Source organism: Schistocerca nitens, chromosome 2, assembly GCF_023898315.1.
Source record: "Schistocerca nitens isolate TAMUIC-IGC-003100 chromosome 2, iqSchNite1.1, whole genome shotgun sequence".
In the NCBI taxonomy this organism is placed as follows: Eukaryota; Metazoa; Arthropoda; class Insecta; order Orthoptera; family Acrididae; genus Schistocerca; species Schistocerca nitens.
Genome location: NC_064615.1, coordinates 366,282,324 through 366,306,627, shown reverse-complemented (window position 1 = coordinate 366,306,627; position 24,304 = coordinate 366,282,324). Strand labels below are relative to the sequence as shown.

The window sequence follows — 24,304 nt, the reverse complement described above, 5'->3', positions numbered from 1 at the left end:
CAAACTTCACAGAAGCTCTCCTGCGAACCTTGCAGAACTACCACTACTCGAAGAAAGGATATACCGGAGACATGACTTAGCCACAGCCTGGGGATGTTTCCATTTTACATATTATTTCAGCTCTTTTGTATTTGTGTCATCATTCGCTGGTGAATACAGTTTCACTGGCAGCTTCATTCTCAAATTAATTCTCCAAACTAGCGAGTCAAGAATCACAATATTTCAAAATGTAATGCTTTTGGAGGCGTAATCTTAGATTTTAGTACTTGTTCATATCTCACAGATGGCATATACAGATGCTGTGCACTAGTGTTTCCCTGTAAGGCAAACTTGTTTACAATAGGGATATGCCAGTTGTGCAGGTACCCTTTGCTAATATTAGCTAATCTGTTTCCTTCTGAAACCTGCGGACATATTTTGCACTGTGCTTGTGAAAGGTCAATCATTACCTTAATATAAAATTAAAAGTTTGTTTAAGATTCCTTTATGTATATTTTTCTTCTAAGTTATTTAATTTTTGGCTGTGTATTTTGAGTAAGACTGCTCATCACATGGGCTTGACCGAAAAATGGCTATAAAATAGTTAAGATATTTCAGGTTAAAGTATAAACAGTTAGCAATCGGTCAGCAACTCCTTGCCAAGACTAACTACCCTCCAGAATTCTTCTGATTATTTATATGCATAGTCCAGACAGCATCAGTGTTTAACTTATATGTTAGGAAACTTGATGAACAATGCACGCAAGGTATGTTTTACTGAAGTTCACAGCAAATCAATATTAAAAGAATGACAGTGAGGAAATAGGTACATAAAATGAAAATATGAGGAAGGAAAACATATGCATATATGTAACATCTCAAGTTTCTAAGAGAATGCTCATGAAATACTTAGAAGTGATAGTGAACTACAGTATGATTTAAATAATACAGGGTGATTCAAAAAGAATACCACAACTTTAGGAATTTAAAACTCTGCAACGACAAAAGGCAGAGCTAAGCACTATCTGTCGGCGAATTAAGGGAGCTATAAAGTTTCATTTAGTTGTACATTTGCTGGCTTGAGGCGCTGTTGACTAGGCGTCAGCGTCAGTTGATGCTAAGATGGCGACCGCTCAACAGAAAGCTTTTTGTGTTATTGAGTATGGCAGAAGTGAATCGACGACAGTTGTTCAGCAGGCATTTCGAATGAAGTATGGTGTTAAACCTCCTGATAGGTGGTGTATTAAACGTTGGTATAAACAGTTTACAGAGAATGGGTGTTTGTGCAAAAGGAAAAGTTCTGGACGGCTGAGAACGAGTGATGAAAATGTAGCACGCATCCAGCAAGCATTTGTTCGCAGCCCAGGAAAATCGACTCGCAGAGCTAGCAGAGAGCTGCAAATTCCACAATCAACTGTATGGAGAGTCCTACGAAAAAGGTTAGTTATGAAACCTTATTGTCTGAAATTGGTTCAAGCACTGTTTGCAGCTGATAAGATTAAATGGCCTTCATCAATGGCCTCCAAGAAGCCCTGATCTTACCCCCTGCGATTTTTTCTTATGGGGGTATGTTAAGGATATGGTGTTTTGGCCACCTCTCCCAGCCACCATTGATGATTTGAAACGAGAAATAACAGCAGCTATCTAAACTGTTACGCCTGATATGCTACAGAGAGTGTGGAACGAGTTGGAGTATCGGGTTGATATTGCTCGTGTGTCTGGACACATCTCTGAACTTGTTTTTGAGTGAAAAAAAAAAACCTTTTTAAATACTCTTTGTAATGGTGTATAACAGAAGGTTATATTATGTTTCTTTCATTAAATACACATTTTTAAAGTTGTGGTATTCTTTTTGAATCACCCTGTATAACATTGATGGGTACAATGTCTTTATTTTTTATTATGTCTGAATCTTAACAATACAATATCCTTCAAACATGCATGCATATCTGAAGGAAGACACGCAGTCACCGCCAATTATAGCTGTGATAAACATTACAAAATTGTTTTACATTCTGCAACTATACAGTGACATCAGGTGTTGAAGTCTGGTTCGGCCCTGGATGTGTGCCACGATAGCCAAAGTTGTTAAGACAACCACTAGTGGGAAATCTGGGTTCGATTACTGGTCTCACATAAATTTTCGTGTGTCACAAACAGCTGATGTCAATGCACAGTTGCAGAATACAAAAATATTTAGTAAATAATATAACAATGCACCAGTTACATTTTTCACACGTAGTATGATGCGTTTCTGAAACTTATTCCCATTTCGAAGTTCAGCTATTTACATTGATATTTTAAGTGATGCCTGTGTGCATGTGCCATTTTGCTTCCTCTTTACTACATCAATATTAAAGGTTGCACTTTAAAATGGAAATAAAGTCTTCAAATGGGTCATGATATACATGGAAAAAGGTAACTAAAGCAGTGTTTTATTATTTAAATCATTAATGTCACAGTCGCTGGTTTTCAAAAAGTATGGTACATAAAATAACAAATGCAATAGTTATGTAAAAACAGCAAGACACCTATCAAATTGATGCTATGAAGACTGTGCCAGAATGAACAAGAACCACATCTAAGGAGGACTGCCCAACTGCCCAAAACATTAAGAGAGAACAGTGCATCAGTCGGTTTGAAACTAAATGTCAAAGTACAGACATAGAAATGGAGCGATAGACAATACTGTAGGTCTTCCGTAGAAGGAGTGTGGGAAACCCTGAAGGAAATTATGGGAGAACGGTTGAATTCAGATGAATCCTCAGATCCTAGAAAATCTTGACTTGGGTGCAACATTTTTGTCCAGTTTTCGATGATGGCTAGATGTCCTTGCGTATGATTTCTGAATATGCCACTTGGATCCAACTTTAGAGTTTGTGAAAAATCTATTCTGCCTGCCTGAATTTGGGTATGTCTTCTTAATTTTGCGATTTATGAAAAAAGTACTCTGTATCACACTTGAATATTTGTGTTTCTGTAATTTAAAATGTTGTTCATAATTGTATCTTTTTATTATCATCAGATACGAGAAATTTTCTTGAATTTAGTATGGTGAGGACAGTTTTTTTTATGATTATGGACTGAACATATTTGAAAAAATTTCTGCACCTCCTGGATCATTCTTGTGAAAATCGACTGTGTCACAATCAGTTAAAACTAGTGTAGTTGTTCATCTCACTTTAGTGGCAATAATCTCTAGTAACATGCAATTGTGATATGGATGAAATGGGAATATCAACCAAACAGGCTTCTGTATGTATCTTATGTATACAGTTAGCTCAATACAAAAAGTTGCCTACTTCCTCTTTTCAACAATTGTAATTCATTTATCAAATATGTGTTACAACTGCTTAAACAATTATGAAACTATGAGTATTTTCAATGATTGCGTGAGGTACAAATAACAGCTATATATTTCTTATGCAAAGGATTTAATTTAAATAGTCTTTCCAAACAATTCATTGATAGAATTTCGTAGATCAGCTTTTAATACAAACAGTTAAGTGCTACATTTTGCGCAAAATTTATCCAAAGAGATTTGAGTACTTTTGTCACACAATTAACTTAACAAAATTTTGTACATCATTTTTTTGATAGTCAGGTGCTACTTTTTACACAAAATTTACCCACATATTTGATTTAACAATTTGTCACTCAATTAACTGATAAAATTAAGTAAATCAGTTTCTTGTACAAACAATCAAATACTACTTTTTGAACAAATCTTGACCAAAGAGGTTTAATTTAAAAAGTTTTGACACACAATTAATTGATAAAATTTAATACATCAGTCTCTTATGTAAACCGTCAAATACAACTTTTTACTCAAAATTCCACCTGATGGTACCATTGTCATCACTGTACGTGTATCTAATTTCACTTTGTCTTTACATCTTGTGTTTTTTATTATGACTATGTCATCACATTCATTGTTTTCTCTAATCTATATTATAGCAATTAACTTATGAATGAAGTATTACTTATCTTTGGTATATAAAATGCGAGATCATGTAGAAAATATAGTATACATTAGCCTCTGAATGTTAATTACTATGCCATTGCACGTGGAGATTTTATCATGAAATATTTGGCTCCAAGGAAACCATTCTGTACAAGCAGTACCTGGTACATCTGGAACATTACATATTTTATTTGTCAAACAATATTTGGAATTTATTCATATCAAATCCACACTGAAAATTACATTTGTGCTACTAGCTGTTTATTGAAACAACACATCTGTCATTTATACAATCTGCTGTAGCATCTTTGATGACCTTAGCAGTAGCAATTCTTTCTAAGATCTCCAAAAGTATCTGAGCCCACTGGCTTTGATTCACTCTTTAACAGCAGCTCTTAATCATGGTACAGTAATTAAGGCACACTCTTGCTTCAATGGTAATTCACAACTTTGTTGTTTGCCCTTCCACAAGACCTTCTTGCAGTCCATGTAATTCACTGTAGCTCTGGAAAACAAAGGAAATACATTTACTTGTCAGGGTTCCAACAATGTTAAGAGTAATTAGAATGAACAATCCCTTTTAAAAGACTTACCTGCTTTGCGACATTTCTTAACTGTTCAGCCATGGCATTTCCTGTTTCTTGTACAAGTTTCGACAGGAAGCCAGTTGGATTTCTCAAAAGTATGTGTGGATGGTCATATTCCTGGAAGAGATATTTGATTTGTACAAAGTTTTATACTCTATGACTCATTTTCTAAGAAAGTCTCTGAAAATATGTAAAAGCATATAAATACTGTAGATTATTGAGCAAAAATTGGGAAGACACATGTTGAAATTAGTAGGCAAGATATAACTAAACATTAGTGTGCTCAAAGCTGTCATTATTTACTGCTTGATTTGTTTATTTAACCTGGTCATATTAAAACCCATAATGGAAGCAATATTAAGGTGGTTGACAAATGTAACCAGGTCATAATTGGCAGATGTGCAGATGGCATCAGAAAACTTGCAGGAGTAACACGACTGTGCAGTGGATGGCATATAGCTGATGATGAAGATTATGTTGGTGGAAAATGTCTTTGTGGTTAGCCATTACATAATTGCTCACACACACAAGTTGCTGTGGCTGACATTACATTATGATACTACATTAGGCATTACATAAAAGTGAGCAGAGTGAGGCAACATTTATAAGATTGAAAGATCATATTTTAAAATTGCAACTACCCAGTTTCTGATAATGAAAAAGATCTAAAATTTTGTTCTTATAGTAATGTCGTATCAAATCCGAAAAATGTAGTTCTTCCAGGTGAATGCAACACATAGTCCACTAACTAAGTAGAAAAAGTTGCAAGGTGGCAACAGCTGTATGTGGATGAAGCAACTATAATGGCAGCCACATAAGGTAATTTAAGGAAACCCATTTCTGTGGGAATTACTTCTCAGGACTGCAGGATGTAGGTTTGGAAACCTTCTTCTCTTGAGCTCCTTGTTCCACCTCTTCTATGTGGTAATAAACAGCCAGGTAATATTACACACTTTCTATATGTAGTAATGTCATATTCTATTGTCAGAGAAAATTTTATCTCTTTCTTAGAGTCTGCTCCATGAACAACTCATGGGTAACATAAATTTGTGTGCAATTTTGCAGGGCATAAGTATACCTCAACCTCTAAAATTCATTTTTGTGACTCACTTGCTTCTGATATTCAACCCGCCAGGATACCTGAGGCTGCTAAGGTGCTACTTCCTGGACTCGGGTAGGTGCGCCGGCCCCAGATTGAATCCACCCACTAGGTGAATACCGGGCTGGTCCGCATGTCCCACCTCAGTTACATGGCTCACAGACATTTGAAAACATTTGCACTATTTCATGGCTTACACTAGACGCAGACAGCTCAGGTATACTACTTCTGTCCCGGGGAGGTACAGGGCGGCGACATAAAGGGCTTCCAGCCACCCTCCGATGCTAACATCGCCAATTCCATAGTAACAAGGCCGACCCCGCTTTGAAGTGGGGCAAAGGCCCAAAGCAATTAATGACTTGATTCCGATATTCAAATTAAGGAGCGTTCTTAAAGATGATATATTTAACACAACATACGTTTTTACTTGGCAGGTTTTGAAAATAAGTACATACTGAAGGAACTTATGAGACACTACGTTTATTAAACGAATTTATGAGACCATAATTTTTGAGATACTTATTAATCACAAGAACTTGCTGAATGAACTTAGTGCAACTTACAACCATCGTTCCAGCATCCATTACGAGAACTTTATCTGAATCCATAATTGTGTTAAGTCTGTGAGCTATGGTCAGGACCGTGCAGTGTTTAAATTTTCTGCGAATTGTGGCTTGAATGAGAGCATCTGTCCTGAAATATAAAACAAATTTGACTTGAGCTACATTGTGAACTTGATGAAGCATCTGATTAAACATCTGAGTGGACATAAATCTAACATCAAACTGTATTCTTACTTCTATGATAGATACTAGGTCATATTAGTGTACAAAAACCCTGATTTAGTTAGTTTCCTATAAAGAAGAATTATTTACATGTTTTTGGTATCATTTTCAGTAGTTTTTATCGTTTTCCTCCAAAAACAGTAATAATTCAACAACGTAACATTGGATAAAATTTTACATTACACTTTACAGATCTCCTCCAATACTTATTTACACACCTGCTAGCCAGAACCTTTTGTGTGACACATATTTGTCTCGTATTTCAAACTCTAAAATCAGAGATGGGCTGGATGTGTTTCTGAGATTCTGTATAAAGATTCCTATAGCTATTTTTTGTTACACAATTCATTAATAGACACTACCTGACAAAAAATGTGCAACACCTACAAGACATGCTCGGATGTCAGTGTAACTTCGTTCACATACACAGCATCGGCGATGTGTAAGTGATAAGAAATAAAAGGATACATTGTCCACTGTAGGGTGTATTGTGCTTCATTAAAATCATGCTGTTAGTTAATTCTGGTAGTGAGCCATTATCAAGCACATTTGTTATGCCGTGTATTACATATAGTACCCATCACATTCCTATATGTCACATACATAAAATCTGGAGTCGCACTCCATTGTAACATACTCTACATGCTGCAGCCTGATAACAACAACTTGCTTTGCTTGGCTCAGATGGGGATACAATGGATTTATGACACCCTTCTCAACCAAATCACTGCATGCTTACACACAAGACAGGGCACAACGTCATACTGATAAATGGACTGACACTGCCAAGTTCTTCATAAATCTGACTCCATTCTGTAATCACTGCAGTAATGTCACATACTCTCTCAACCCATGAAATTTTATTTTGTTTCCTCCTACCTGAAACTGTCTATAATTTAGTGAAATATCACGATTTAGTAGTAGCAGAATCCAAATGCAAACCAGTACACTAAGATGCTCACTAAACTGTGGTTTGTTCCACAAATAATGTAAATAAGTTTAATATACACTATGTGATCAAAAGTATACAGAAACCCTCAAAAACATATGTTTTTCATACTAGGTGCATTGTGCTGCCACCTACCGCCAGGTACTTCATATCAGCGACCTCAGTAGTCATTAGACATTGTGAGAGAGCAGAATGGGGCGCTCCGCACAACTCACGGACTTGGAACATGGTCAAGTGCTTGGGTGTCATTTGTCATATGTCTGTACCAAGATTTCCACACTCCTAAAAATCCCTAGGTCCACTATTCCCAATGCGATAGTGAAGTGGAAATATGTAGGGACACGTACAGCACAAAAGCAAACTGGCCGACCTCGTCTGTTGACTGACAGACCACCAACAGTTGAAGGGGGTCGTAATGTGTAATAGGCAGACTTCTGTCCAGACCATCACACAGGAATTCCAAACTGCATCAGGATCTGCTGCAAGTATTATGATGGTTAGGTGGGAGGTGAGAAAACTTGGATTTCATGGTGAAGCGGCTGCTCATAAGCCACACATCACGCCAGTAAATGCCAAACGATGCCTCGCTTGGTGTATAGAGCATAAACATTGGATGATTGAACAGTGGGAAAATGTTGTGTGGAGTGATGAATCACAGTACACAATGTGGTGATCCGATGGTAGGGTGTGGGTATGGCGAATGCCTGGTAAATGTCATCTGGTTCGGTGGCGGTGGTGTTATGGTGTGATCATGTTTTTCTTGGAGAGGGCTTACACCCCTTTGTTGTTTTGTGAGGCACTATCACAGCAGAGGCCTACATTGATGTTTTAAGCACCTTCTTGCTTCCACTGTTGAAGAGAAATTTGGGGATGGCGACTGCATCTTTCAACGTGACAGAGCACCTGCTCATAATGCATGGCCTGCGGCGGAGTGGTTACATGACAATAACATCCCTATAATGGAGTGGCCTGCACATAGTACTGACATGAATCCTATAGAACACCTTTGAGATGTTTTGGAATGCCGACTACATGCCAGGCCTGACTGACCAACATTGATACCTCTCCTGAGTGCAGCACTCCGTGAAGAATGGGCTGCCGTTCCCCAAGAAACCTTCCAGCACCTAACTGAAGATATGCCTACGAGAGTGGAAGCTGTCATCGAGGCTAAGGGTGGGCCAACACCGTACTGAATTCCAGCATTACCGACGGAGAGCACCATGAAATTGTAAGTTATTTTCAGCCACGATGTCCGAATAGTTTTGATCACATTGTGTAGATTGAATCCTGGGGCAGACCTCTGAGCACACCTGCAGTGGTTCTCATGCAGGAGCCTGAGATATATCTGTCACAGTGTTGTTGGATTTAGTGATTTTTAGTGATGAAAGGAGTTACTGTGTGCTAGCTACAAATACAGAAGATCATGACTTGGGTAATTTTGAACCGTGTTTGGAAATATGTGTCGTGCACCTGAATGGCACTAGAACAGATAAGCACCACATGCATGGTGGCAAATTTCATCCTGTAATTTAAATAGATGGAGATGCTGGCTGACAACGTTGCAGATGTATAATTTGCTTTGTGAAAAATATAACACTTGGTACAGTTCCATAAAGCAAAGTCCTTCTTTTATCTCTCCAAAAGTTGTTTTCCACTTCCTAAATGCAGAGGCTATTTGAAAGTAAGGAATGATTGGTTACAAAATGGAAACCACAGTGTACATGAAAACTGTTTTATCAGCAACAGTTAGCTACATCTTCCAACTACTACTCTACATAGTTGCCACTCCGACTTAGATAACTGTCAGAGCCTTGTACCAACTTTCTGATACTGTCATCATAGAAGGCAGCCTCCGATGCTTTCGATCATTTTCTATGCTAGGCTGCAGCTTACTGTCTGTGCAAAAATGTTGGCTTCATAGCTAGTGAATCATCTGAACAGAGATGAAAACTTCCCATCGAAAATGCTGCAGGGCAATTCTCATTGCCTCTGTTGTGAAGAAGGAAATGCATGATAGTTATATAGATGTGGGGCTGCATAAAATTGGGTGAAATCTCCCAGCAGGCACCCATACTATTTTCTAGGGATCTTTATATGCACGCTGTGTGCTCAGAACTGAGACAAGTGATGTGACACTACTGACATACTAGAGACACTGGTCAACATATCTGTGCAAACCTTCATCAGATTTTGACTGTGGTTTCCATTTTGTGACTGATCTTTCCCTGCCTCCCGAACAGCCCTCATACATTGACCTCTTATGTTAAGACTCATTAGAAATTAGTTACCACTGCTAGTAGGGACTACACACATCACAGGGATGTGCTTAAGCCTCTTCTGGAACATTTCTTGCTGTAAACAAACAGTTTATGTATCAATAGAGACTCTCAGAGTCGCAATCTGATTCTTCAAGACAGTGTATAGGCTGTAGCAGTGAACGCTTTACTTGGGATAGCTTACGACCTGACCATAAACTTGTGTCAGGGCTTTTGATCAAGTGGTCAGCACTTCTGCACTGAGTATCAGAAGTGCTGAGAGATGACTGTGATCATTAACTGTACAATTTCCATGAAATATGAGCAAGTCTTGGCTCACGGTACCACAGTAACTGCCAAACATATAGTGTAAATCTCCAAGGCATCAACAGAATCGTGTTGTTGTTGTGGTCTTCAGTCCTGAGACTGGTTTGATGCAGCTCTCAATGCTACTCTATCCTGTGCAAGCTTCTTCATCTCCCAGTACCTACTGCAATCTACATCCTTCTAAATCTGCTTAGTGTATTCATCTCTTGGTCTCCCCCTACGATTTTTACCCTCCACGCTGCCCTCCAATACTAAATTGGTGATCCCTTGATGCCTCAGAACATGTCCTACCAACCGATCCCTTCTTCTGGTCAAGTTGTGCCACAAACTCCTCTTCTCCCCAATCCTATTCAGTACCTCCTCATTAGTTATGTGATCTACCCATCTAATCTTCAGCATTCTTCTGTAGCACCACATTTCGAAAGCTTCTATTCTCTTCTTGTCCAAACTATTTACCGTCCATGTTTCACTTGCATACATTGCTACACTCCAAACAAATACTTTCAGAAATGACTTCCTGACACTTAAATCTATACTCGATGTTAACAAATTTCTCTTCTTCAGAAACGCTTTCCTTGCCATTGCCAGTCTACATTTTATACCCTCTCTACTTCGGAATACAATGTTGCATATGGGGTTTCCAATTAGAAGTTATAAAATACTGGCCTCTCCTACCTTCCCATCATGGAGGTGGGTTCCCACATATAGACTGTCAAATGTCCGTATGGCCGTACTCTGAAATGAAGATAAGCAACATATTTCCTGTAACTGACAATGATGAATCTCGTGCGGACTACTGTTGTCACTCTTAGCTAGCCTACTGCATTTTCTTCAACATATATCTTGTACTGCATCTTACAAAACAAAATCTAACCACATGATTCACAGCAGGTCCATATTTCTTTCGGATTACGGCAAAGAACACTTTTCCTTTCCTTCAGTTTGTTACATGTTGAGATCCACACAAGCCTGAATTCTGGTCCCTCAAGTCGTCCATTAATGTCTCTCACCGGTAAATACTGACGAAATTTGTACTTTTATTGAAATATGCCGCCATGCGATACAGCTTATTCCGTGCAACAACCTGTAGAAATACAATATTTTTATTTTAGAATAGGATCTACCTTGACTATAATATGCCTTTGAGCCATGCCGGCTCACACTGATCAGTCGATTGTTAGATTACGGAAGCAGGGCACAGTCTTTGGTTGTTCTCCATGTGAGCAGTTTTGACTGGCACAAAGACTGACAGTTGGAACTTGCAGGCCAAATTGGAAGGAGCTCTTGCAGGGTGTGAGGCCACTTTACCTCTACTGTCTCGAGGCGATAGTAAATGTTTGCACTGTTCTCGGGTCTCCAGCTGGATGCAGTCATTTTCAAACCACAGTATTTCAACAGTGTTCCTTGCCGTCATCTTCAGGTGATACCTTCTTGCCGTCATCTTCAGGTGATACCTGCAGGTATCACCTGAAGATGACGGCAAGGAACACTGTCGAAATATTGTGGTTTGAAAATGACTGCGCCCGGCTGGAGACCTGAGAACAGTACAAAGAGTTAATTCGCCGTGAAAGCCTAAGATCACGCGGTAGTAAATGGCTTTTGCAGAGCACAGACTACATTCTGTGGAGATGGTGTTTTTGGTTGGCTGTGGTAATTGAAAGGACTCTGGAAATGTGCTTGTGCCAAGCAAGTGGAGATTTGACTGCCACTTCATTACCAGTTATATTTTTGGTGAGATTCTTTCTGTGGCTTCTGTGCCTTGTTTTAAAGTTGTAGTGGTGTGACCAGTTTCTCCTTTCCAGAAGGTCTTCTGTGCTTGTTGTTTATGGGGGTTCACTCTGAAAGAACTGAAGTGTACCTTAATGGAAGCAACTCTGTTTCATTACAGACACTTAATCGCAACTGTTCATGAAATGCGTTTAAGTTGCATGGTCTGTGTTCAGAGCTAGTGGAGTTATGGTAATCATAACTGCCTGTTTAAATTGTTTGTATTTTGAGTGGCTTACCATAGACCAGGTTGAGGGCTGAGCTGTGTGCTGTTCTTCCTTTTAAATACAGTGCCTTTTCATTGTAATCATTTAAGCATTTGTAAAACGTTTTAGTGGGGTGAGTCTAATTTAATCAGATTGCCTTACACTTCATTTTAATTACGTATTTGTAAAACATTTTGGTGGGGTTGATAGCTGACCCACCTTGAGATTTTTTGTGGCAAATTCTCCTAATATAAGAATGTACTTTTCCACTGTAGGTGTCACAAGCAGCCTGGTAAACCACGGTTGACAGCTGTGGTTTGGTAGCTTAGCTATTTTAAACAGCTGAGTTTACGTTAGTAAGTGCTGCCCAATTCATTTCTTATGGCTGGTTTCTTACTGGAAAACATGTTAGAAGTCAGTGACTTTTCTTCCATTTCAAAATAGTGTGTAACGGCTGTTCCTGCTGCATAATTAGGACAAGTAACTGTTTTACAATTAATTGTGGAGGCATGTAAGCCTTATTGGTTTTTTTTCATTCCTGTGATCAGAGTGCCACTCAGTTAAGTGCTTTCTTGCTTATCACCGTATTTGCTGATTGTATAGATGTTTGTTTTTTATTTATTTATGTTTGGCTCTTAAATGGTAATATAATGAAATATGTGCCACCGTTTGTAAAGCAGTGCACTGTTACTAGTTTTCTAAGGTTAGTTCTTAGCCTCTTGTAGTTCATGTTTTACAGAACCTGCCCCATCCACCTGCACACCTGTCGTTGGCAAGTTCCACCATCCATGCTGCTGTCAGGTTACCCTGCCTGCCTCAGGACTGAACTGTAACTTATAACTTCTCCTGGTTCTGTACTCATGTCAATAACAGGCGTGTTGCTACTGTTGTTACCAAATTTTGAGCAAACATTTAAGATATTATATTTAAAATTCAATTTAAAAATGTTAAGCTTTTGATCATTAATATGCAGCTTGGCTGACTTCAGATACCTGTTAATGTTTGACAAATTGCTTAGTTTCTTAATTGTTTAAAAGATTTTTAGCTGACATCAACTGTTATTCTCATTTTATCCTTAATATTCGACAAGTTTTTTGATTTCTTACTTGTTTTCAAAAGCTATTTTACTGATTGTTGATTTTTATTTAAATAACACTCGATCCACCACCCGACCCCGTGCATGGGTGGCGGGAGGCAACTTTGTAGTCTTCACAGTTTTTCATTGCAGACTGCGATTCTATGGCAAAATCTACATATCTTTTGTCTGAAGTATTTTCTTACTTTCACCACAGATGGCACAGTAATTGGAGGAATAGAAATGGTTACACTATTGTAATTTACTAAACGCTAATCAATGGCCCTCGAATATCCAATGGTACATGGGACTCCACCTCCGTGCTGCAGGGGTAGGACAGCGCAGTATTTCATAACTTCTAATTGGAAACATCTTTCATAACATTATATTCCTCCGACATATCGAACAGGACACTACTCGATGTGCCACTGTGGCCGTGTAAGCAAGTTACGACCTTTAATAATAGGCAGTACACTGCAACCAGAGTTCACATATGACGCAGATGGTGGACATAAACATTACACTACTAGCACAGTGTTTATTGGATAAGTGCCCGTATGTCCTTAGGCAGTATTGTCACAATACTGTATTGTCCTAAGCATCATTGATACCACGTGTCAATCCATGGAGAACTTCCTGACACCAATTTTCATAATCAGGTAGCACTGTGTGAGTAGGCATGTCAGAAAATGCAAACAACCCCCACGTTCTCTGCCAAGGTACTATTTTGTGATGAGTCTACTTTTACAAACCATTGTGGCGTTAATCAGCATAATGTGCATTACTGGAGTGTAGACAATCCCTACTGGTTACGGCAAGTTGACAATCAACTTTCTTGGTTGGTTAACCTATGGTGTGGCATCATGGGGAGCAAATTCACTGGTCCTTATTTTGTCAACGGCACATTGAATGGAAGCAAATATTGAACACTTTTGGGACAGGAGCTACCAGTACTACTGAAGGATGTTACCCTGCATGTTTGACAGCCTATGTGCTTTTAGCATGATGACTGCCCAGTGCATAATGTAACTGAATCACAGGAGGTATTATACAGTGTTTACACTGACTGATGGATCGGCAGAGGTGGCCTTATTAATTGGCCAGCTAGGTCGCCGGATTTGACGCCACTGGATTTTTTTCTGCGGGTATGTTTAAGGTGTAACAGAAGTGCCGACAGGCATGAAGATGTGGTCAACCTCATCAGAAACGCCTGTGCTGACATTCTCACAGATATGCTTCTGTCCTGCAGCAATTTGAATAGCAGATCACTGAGTGTACTGAAGTTGATAGTACTACGTTTGAACACTTATTCTAATTGGAAAAGTACTGTAGCTTTCGCCTCGAGCCACAGCGTGTTTTATATGTCGGAGGTATACAATGTTGCATATGGGGTTTCCAATTAGAAGTTATAAAATACTGGCCTCTCCTACCTTCCCATCATGGAGGTGGGTTCCCACATATAGACTGTCAAATGTCCGTATGGCCATACTCTGAAATGAAGATAAGCAACATATTTCCTGTAACTGACAATGATGAATCTCGTGCGGACTACTGTTGTCACTCTTAGCTAGCCTACTGCATTTTCTTCAACATATATCTTGTACTGCATCTTACAAAACAAAATCTAACCACATGATTCACAGCAGGTCCATATTTCTTTCGGATTACGGCAAAGAACACTTTTCCTTTCCTTCAGTTTGTTACATGTTGAGATCCACACAAGCCTGAATTCTGGTCCCTCAAGTCGTCCATTAATGTCTCTCACCGGTAAATACTGACGAAATTTGTACTTTTATTGAAATATGCCGCCATGCGATACAGCTTATTCCGTGCAACAACCTGTAGAAATACAATATTTTTATTTTAGAATAGGATCTACCTTGACTATAATATGCCTTTGAGCCATGCCGGCTCACACTGATCAGTCGATTGTTAGATTACGGAAGCAGGGCACAGTCTTTGGTTGTTCTCCATGTGAGCAGTTTTGACTGGCACAAAGACTGACAGTTGGAACTTGCAGGCCAAATTGGAAGGAGCTCTTGCAGGGTGTGAGGCCACTTTACCTCTACTGTCTCGAGGCGATAGTAAATGTTTGCACTGTTCTCGGGTCTCCAGCTGGATGCAGTCATTTTCAAACCACAGTATTTCAACAGTGTTCCTTGCCGTCATCTTCAGGTGATACCTTCTTGCCGTCATCTTCAGGTGATACCTGCAGGTATCACCTGAAGATGACGGCAAGGAACACTGTCGAAATATTGTGGTTTGAAAATGACTGCGCCCGGCTGGAGACCTGAGAACAGTACAAAGAGTTAATTCGCCGTGAAAGCCTAAGATCACGCGGTAGTAAATGGCTTTTGCAGAGCACAGACTACATTCTGTGGAGATGGTGTTTTTGGTTGGCTGTGGTAATTGAAAGGACTCTGGAAATGTGCTTGTGCCAAGCAAGTGGAGATTTGACTGCCACTTCATTACCAGTTATATTTTTGGTGAGATTCTTTCTGTGGCTTCTGTGCCTTGTTTTAAAGTTGTAGTGGTGTGACCAGTTTCTCCTTTCCAGAAGGTCTTCTGTGCTTGTTGTTTATGGGGGTTCACTCTGAAAGAACTGAAGTGTACCTTGATGGAAGCAACTCTGTTTCATTACAGACACTTAATCGCAACTGTTCATGAAATGCGTTTAAGTTGCATGGTCTGTGTTCAGAGCTAGTGGAGTTATGGTAATCATAACTGCCTGTTTAAATTGTTTGTATTTTGAGTGGCTTACCATAGACCAGGTTGAGGGCTGAGCTGTGTGCTGTTCTTCCTTTTAAATACAGTGCCTTTTCATTGTAATCATTTAAGCATTTGTAAAACGTTTTAGTGGGGTGAGTCTAATTTAATCAGATTGCCTTACACTTCATTTTAATTACGTATTTGTAAAACATTTTGGTGGGGTTGATAGCTGACCCACCTTGAGATTTTTTGTGGTAAATTCTCCTAATATAAGAATGTACTTTTCCACTGTAGGTGTCACAAGCAGCCTGGTAAACCACGGTTGACAGCTGTGGTTTGGTAGCTTAGCTATTTTAAACAGCTGAGTTTACGTTAGTAAGTGCTGCCCAATTCATTTCTTATGGCTGGTTTCTTACTGGAAAACATGTTAGAAGTCAGTGACTTTTCTTCCATTTCAAAATAGTGTGTAACGGCTGTTCCTGCTGCATAATTAGGACAAGTAACTGTTTTACAATTAATTGTGGAGGCATGTAAGCCTTATTGGTTTTTTTTCATTCCTGTGATCAGAGTGCCACTCAGTTAAGTGCTTTCTTGCTTATCACCGTATTTGCTGATTGTATAGATGTTTGTTTTTTATTTATTTATGTTTGGCTCTTAAATGGTAATATAATGAAATATGTGCCACCGTTTGTAAAGCAGTGCACTGTTACTAGTTTTCTAAGGTTAGTTCTTAGCCTCTTGTAGTTCATGTTTTACAGAACCTGCCCCATCCACCTGCACACCTGTCGTTGGCAAGTTCCACCATCCATGCTGCTGTCAGGTTACCCTGCCTGCCTCAGGACTGAACTGTAACTTATAACTTCTCCTGGTTCTGTACTCATGTCAATAACAGGCGTGTTGCTACTGTTGTTACCAAATTTTGAGCAAACATTTAAGATATTATATTTAAAATTCAATTTAAAAATGTTAAGCTTTTGATCATTAATATGCAGCTTGGCTGACTTCAGATACCTGTTAATGTTTGACAAATTGCTTAGTTTCTTAATTGTTTAAAAGATTTTTAGCTGACATCAACTGTTATTCTCATTTTATCCTTAATATTCGACAAGTTTTTTGATTTCTTACTTGTTTTCAAAAGCTATTTTACTGATTGTTGATTTTTATTTAAATAACACTCGATCCACCACCCGACCCCGTGCATGGGTGGCGGGAGGCAACTTTGTAGTCTTCACAGTTTTTCATTGCAGACTGCGATTCTATGGCAAAATCTACATATCTTTTGTCTGAAGTATTTTCTTACTTTCACCACAGATGGCACAGTAATTGGAGGAATAGAAATGGTTACACTATTGTAATTTACTAAACGCTAATCAATGGCCCTCGAATATCCAATGGTACATGGGACTCCACCTCCGTGCTGCAGGGGTAGGACAGCGCAGTATTTCATAACTTCTAATTGGAAACATCTTTCATAACATTATATTCCTCCGACATATCGAACAGGACACTACTCGATGTGCCACTGTGGCCGTGTAAGCAAGTTACGACCTTTAATAATAGGCAGTACACTGCAACCAGAGTTCACATATGACGCAGATGGTGGACATAAACATTACACTACTAGCACAGTGTTTATTGGATAAGTGCCCGTATGTCCTTAGGCAGTATTGTCACAATACTGTATTGTCCTAAGCATCATTGATACCACGTGTCAATCCATGGAGAACTTCCTGACACCAATTTTCATAATCAGGTAGCACTGTGTGAGTAGGCATGTCAGAAAATGCAAACAACCCCCACGTTCTCTGCCAAGGTACTATTTTGTGATGAGTCTACTTTTACAAACCATTGTGGCGTTAATCAGCATAATGTGCATTACTGGAGTGTAGACAATCCCTACTGGTTACGGCAAGTTGACAATCAACTTTCTTGGTTGGTTAACCTATGGTGTGGCATCATGGGGAGCAAATTCACTGGTCCTTATTTTGTCAACGGCACATTGAATGGAAGCAAATATTGAACACTTTTGGGACAGGAGCTACCAGTACTACTGAAGGATGTTACCCTGCATGTTTGACAGCCTATGTGCTTTTAGCATGATGACTGCCCAGTGCATAATGTAACTGAATCACAGGAGGTATTATACAGTGTTTACACTGACTGATGGATCGGCAGAGGTGGCCTTATTAATTGGCCAGCTAGGTCGCCGGATTTGACGCCACTGGATTTTTTTCTGCGGGTATGTTTAAGGTGTAACAGAAGTGCCGACAGGCATGAAGATGTGGTCAACCTCATCAGAAACGCCTGTGCTGACATTCTCACAGATATGCTTCTGTCCTGCAGCAATTTGAATAGCAGATCACTGAGTGTACTGAAGTTGATAGTACTACGTTTGAACACTTATTCTAATTGGAAAAGTACTGTAGCTTTCGCCTCGAGCCACAGCGTGTTTTATATGTCGGAGGTATACAATGTTGCATATGGGGTTTCCAATTAGAAGTTATAAAATACTGGCCTCTCCTACCTTCCCATCATGGAGGTGGGTTCCCACATATAGACTGTCAAATGTCCGTATGGCCATACTCTGAAATGAAGATAAGCAACATATTTCCTGTAACTGACAATGATGAATCTCGTGCGGACTACTGTTGTCACTCTTAGCTAGCCTACTGCATTTTCTTCAACATATATCTTGTACTGCATCTTACAAAACAAAATCTAACCACATGATTCACAGCAGGTCCATATTTCTTTCGGATTACGGCAAAGAACACTTTTCCTTTCCTTCAGTTTGTTACATGTTGAGATCCACACAAGCCTGAATTCTGGTCCCTCAAGTCGTCCATTAATGTCTCTCACCGGTAAATACTGACGAAATTTGTACTTTTATTGAAATATGCCGCCATGCGATACAGCTTATTCCGTGCAACAACCTGTAGAAATACAATATTTTTATTTTAGAATAGGATCTACCTTGACTATAATATGCCTTTGAGCCATGCCGGCTCACACTGATCAGTCGATTGTTAGATTACGGAAGCAGGGCACAGTCTTTGGTTGTTCTCCATGTGAGCAGTTTTGACTGGCACAAAGACTGACAGTTGGAACTTGCAGGCCAAATTGGAAGGAGCTCTTGCAGGGTGTGAGGCCACTTTACCTCTACTGTCTCGAGGCGATAGTAAATGTTTGCACTGTTCTCGGGTCTCCAGCTGGATGCAGTCATTTTCAAACCACAGTATTTCAACAGTGTTCCTTGCCGTCATCTTCAGGTGATACCTTCTTGCCGTCATCTTCAGGTGATACCTGCAGGTATCACCTGAAGATGACGGCAAGGAACACTGTCGAAATATTGTGGTTTGAAAATGACTGCGCCCGGCTGGAGACCTGAGAACAGTACAAAGAGTTAATTCGCCGTGAAAGCCTAAGATCACGCGGTAGTAAATGGCTTTTGCAGAGCACAGACTACATTCTGTGGAGATGGTGTTTTTGGTTGGCTGTGGTAATTGAAAGGACTCTGGAAATGTGCTTGTGCCAAGCAAGTGGAGATTTGACTGCCACTTCATTACCAGTTATATTTTTGGTGAGATTCTTTCTGTGGCTTCTGTGCCTTGTTTTAAAGTTGTAGTGGTGTGACCAGTTTCTCCTTTCCAGAAGGTCTTCTGTGCTTGTTGTTTATGGGGGTTCACTCTGAAAGAACTGAAGTGTACCTTGATGGAAGCAACTCTGTTTCATTACAGACACTTAATCGCAACTGTTCATGAAATGCGTTTAAGTTGCATGGTCTGTGTTCAGAGCTAGTGGAGTTATGGTAATCATAACTGCCTGTTTAAATTGTTTGTATTTTGAGTGGCTTACCATAGACCAGGTTGAGGGCTGAGCTGTGTGCTGTTCTTCCTTTTAAATACAGTGCCTTTTCATTGTAATCATTTAAGCATTTGTAAAACGTTTTAGTGGGGTGAGTCTAATTTAATCAGATTGCCTTACACTTCATTTTAATTACGTATTTGTAAAACATTTTGGTGGGGTTGATAGCTGACCCACCTTGAGATTTTTTGTGGTAAATTCTCCTAATATAAGAATGTACTTTTCCACTGTAGGTGTCACAAGCAGCCTGGTAAACCACGGTTGACAGCTGTGGTTTGGTAGCTTAGCTATTTTAAACAGCTGAGTTTACGTTAGTAAGTGCTGCCCAATTCATTTCTTATGGCTGGTTTCTTACTGGAAAACATGTTAGAAGTCAGTGACTTTTCTTCCATTTCAAAATAGTGTGTAACGGCTGTTCCTGCTGCATAATTAGGACAAGTAACTGTTTTACAATTAATTGTGGAGGCATGTAAGCCTTATTGGTTTTTTTTCATTCCTGTGATCAGAGTGCCACTCAGTTAAGTGCTTTCTTGCTTATCACCGTATTTGCTGATTGTATAGATGTTTGTTTTTTATTTATTTATGTTTGGCTCTTAAATGGTAATATAATGAAATATGTGCCACCGTTTGTAAAGCAGTGCACTGTTACTAGTTTTCTAAGGTTAGTTCTTAGCCTCTTGTAGTTCATGTTTTACAGAACCTGCCCCATCCACCTGCACACCTGTCGTTGGCAAGTTCCACCATCCATGCTGCTGTCAGGTTACCCTGCCTGCCTCAGGACTGAACTGTAACTTATAACTTCTCCTGGTTCTGTACTCATGTCAATAACAGGCGTGTTGCTACTGTTGTTACCAAATTTTGAGCAAACATTTAAGATATTATATTTAAAATTCAATTTAAAAATGTTAAGCTTTTGATCATTAATATGCAGCTTGGCTGACTTCAGATACCTGTTAATGTTTGACAAATTGCTTAGTTTCTTAATTGTTTAAAAGATTTTTAGCTGACATCAACTGTTATTCTCATTTTATCCTTAATATTCGACAAGTTTTTTGATTTCTTACTTGTTTTCAAAAGCTATTTTACTGATTGTTGATTTTTATTTAAATAACACTCGATCCACCACCCGACCCCGTGCATGGGTGGCGGGAGGCAACTTTGTAGTCTTCACAGTTTTTCATTGCAGACTGCGATTCTATGGCAAAATCTACATATCTTTTGTCTGAAGTATTTTCTTACTTTCACCACAGATGGCACAGTAATTGGAGGAATAGAAATGGTTACACTATTGTAATTTACTAAACGCTAATCAATGGCCCTCGAATATCCAATGGTACATGGGACTCCACCTCCGTGCTGCAGGGGTAGGACAGCGCAGTATTTCATAACTTCTAATTGGAAACATCTTTCATAACATTATATTCCTCCGACATATCGAACAGGACACTACTCGATGTGCCACTGTGGCCGTGTAAGCAAGTTACGACCTTTAATAATAGGCAGTACACTGCAACCAGAGTTCACATATGACGCAGATGGTGGACATAAACATTACACTACTAGCACAGTGTTTATTGGATAAGTGCCCGTATGTCCTTAGGCAGTATTGTCACAATACTGTATTGTCCTAAGCATCATTGATACCACGTGTCAATCCATGGAGAACTTCCTGACACCAATTTTCATAATCAGGTAGCACTGTGTGAGTAGGCATGTCAGAAAATGCAAACAACCCCCACGTTCTCTGCCAAGGTACTATTTTGTGATGAGTCTACTTTTACAAACCATTGTGGCGTTAATCAGCATAATGTGCATTACTGGAGTGTAGACAATCCCTACTGGTTACGGCAAGTTGACAATCAACTTTCTTGGTTGGTTAACCTATGGTGTGGCATCATGGGGAGCAAATTCACTGGTCCTTATTTTGTCAACGGCACATTGAATGGAAGCAAATATTGAACACTTTTGGGACAGGAGCTACCAGTACTACTGAAGGATGTTACCCTGCATGTTTGACAGCCTATGTGCTTTTAGCATGATGACTGCCCAGTGCATAATGTAACTGAATCACAGGAGGTATTATACAGTGTTTACACTGACTGATGGATCGGCAGAGGTGGCCTTATTAATTGGCCAGCTAGGTCGCCGGATTTGACGCCACTGGATTTTTTTCTGCGGGTATGTTTAAGGTGTAACAGAAGTGCCGACAGGCATGAAGATGTGGTCAACCTCATCAGAAACGCCTGTGCTGACATTCTCACAGATATGCTTCTGTCCTGCAGCAATTTGAATAGCAGATCACTGAGTGTACTGAAGTTGATAGTACTACGTTTGAACACTTATTCTAATTGGAAAAGTACTGTAGCTTTCGCCTCGAGCCACAGCGTGTTTTATATGTCGGAGGTATACAATGTTGCATATGGGGTTTCCAATTAGAAGTTATAAAATACTGGCCTCTCCTACCTTCCCATCATGGAGGTGGGTTCCCACATGCCATTGGATATTCAAGGGCCATTGAGCAGCATGTCTTAAGTTACGATTGTGCACCCATTTCTATTCCTCTGACTTCTGTGCCATCTGTGGCAAAAGGAAGAAAATGCTTCAGACAAAACATATGTGGATTTTGCCATAGAATCGTATCTGAAATGAAAAATGGGGGTTCCATTGGAGATTTCAAAGCTGCCTCTCCCACCGATGCACAAAGTGGGGTGCTGATTGAGTTTGGTATCATTGGATGTCCCGCTCCGAGACAAAAAAATTGGAGTTATAATATTTTTCATCTGATGTGTAATTTTCGAGATATTTCGATATCTTCAGTTAAAATGAACACCCTGTACATAGGGTGTAAAGGCTATAAGTGCAGATACTTCTAACGGTGGCGGAGGGTGGTGTACTAAACAACAGCATCAGTACTCAAGTCATTTGCAGATGAATAATTATAACTATTACAAGTTGTAGGTTTTTTTTAAGGTTTGATAAGAACTCCACATACTCATGGCACAAGCAAGCCATTAATGCACATTTTTCCTGGGCAGCAGGTCAGGTGTTGAAATGTGGCTGTGTGGACGCAAAACAACTCGTCTATATTAGGGTACAGTAATGACTGTGCATAAAAATCAGCTCATAAAGTTTGTGTGTTGGTGGGAAGACTGTTCAACACAAAGTGAAAACAACCAAAATAATGATGCATGTACATATTAAGGTACCACATATAAAAATACCTGCAGCTATAATGCAAAATACTGATGATTACAGATGCCACAGCTTGTGTGGAAACAAGGTACATATATAAGAACTTTGTTTTCAGATTTATGAATACCCTTCTTAAAAACTAAGCTATCCTTGTGTAAAGGTAATAAAGAGGAATTTGAAGTCGGGGATTTACTGTAGAGACACAATGTTTCCACCCATCTTCATTTTTCGGCAATATTAATGGAAGTGTCTCATTTGTTTGGAAGTAGAGAATAGTGCAAAGCATTGTATTTGATTTGTCAGCCGTATAATTAAATAAATCTGAAAACTCAAGGGGGAAGAAAACATGAGATCTTTTACCTCTAGAAGAGACTCTCAAATTACCAAAGATCTGGTCAATTACCAACAAACATCGATCAATCTTTGAATGTAAAGCACTAGAGAGTTCATTTTATGACAGGTCTTGTAATAAATAATGATACAGCAATGGAGGTACTCACTCTGGATCAACATTGGCAGTGGCTTCATCAAGCACCAGGATCCTATTATTCCTAAGTATGGCTCTCGCCAGACACACCAGCTGCCTCTGGCCCACACTGAAATTACTGCCACCTTCCGTCACCCGGAAGTCCAGTGTCTGTATACTTGACTTGAGCTTCACCTGTAAGGTTATGGAGAAAAGTGAGTGTAATAAATATGCACAATTCATTTGAGCAATTCTGGTGTAACCATGGCAAGCTACATATAAATTTGTAATGGACGGCATAATTAAATGAAGCAATATGGTTCCAGAGACCTTTTCAAATCTCAAACGTCTGTGATGTGTGTATCCAGAGTGAAGTGACAAATGAAAATTTGTACCAGGGCTGGGATTTGAACCCGGATCTCCTGATCAGTAGGCAGATGTACTAACCACTATACGACCTTGCCACACTGGGTTTGCACAACTACATGGTTTACCCTAGCACATCTCACTCCTCAACCCAAATTCACATTCATTAGGGGAAATACCAAGTGGGCTGAGGTGTGAATGGGAATTTGCAGAGGAGGGAGGTGTGCTGGGGTAGTTCTTGTAGTTGTACCAAGCCACTGTGCGAGGATGGTGTAGAGGTTACCACTTCTGCCTAGTGAGCACGAGACCCGGGTTCAACTCCTGGCCTTGGTAGAAATTTTCATTCATTGCTTCAGTTTGCATACATACATCAAAGGCAATTTTATTCAAACATCATCTATTCAGTGTTGTAAGCAGGCACTGATGATTCCTCAGAAACTTATATCATATGTAATGTAAAAATTTACTTGCCACATTTGAACAGTTTATTCTGTATCAGCATTCCACATTCTGATATTAAAAATAGAACTTCTGCAATTTTAATGGGTCATTAGTATTAGTTTCTGAAAATGTGTATAATACTTTACCATGAATGCTAATGAATCAAGAGGAGTGAGATAACCAAGCTGTTGAAACTCTGCACTGGTGTTTAAGTCTTGTTCAGATATCCATTCTGCCATCTCAACTCGGGTTTTTTAAGGGTTCCCAGAATAT

At 39.4% G+C, this 24,304-nt stretch overlaps 1 protein-coding gene across 1 annotated transcript in view; it reads right to left on the bottom strand.

The window, feature by feature from the left end:
• Window positions 1-2,087: 2,087 nt before the first annotated feature.
• LOC126236185 (ATP-binding cassette sub-family C member 4-like) overlaps window positions 2,088-24,304 on the bottom strand; it is a 296,035-nt gene continuing 273,818 nt past the window's right edge. The window contains exons 22-25 of the mRNA XM_049945285.1: window positions 23,259-23,419; window positions 6,193-6,322; window positions 4,537-4,647; window positions 2,088-4,448 (exon numbers count right to left, since the gene is read on the bottom strand). Of these exons, the coding sequence (XP_049801242.1) occupies window positions 4,386-4,448; window positions 4,537-4,647; window positions 6,193-6,322; window positions 23,259-23,419 (465 nt within the window). The 3' untranslated portion in view covers window positions 2,088-4,385. The remainder of the gene's footprint in view (window positions 4,449-4,536; window positions 4,648-6,192; window positions 6,323-23,258; window positions 23,420-24,304) is intronic.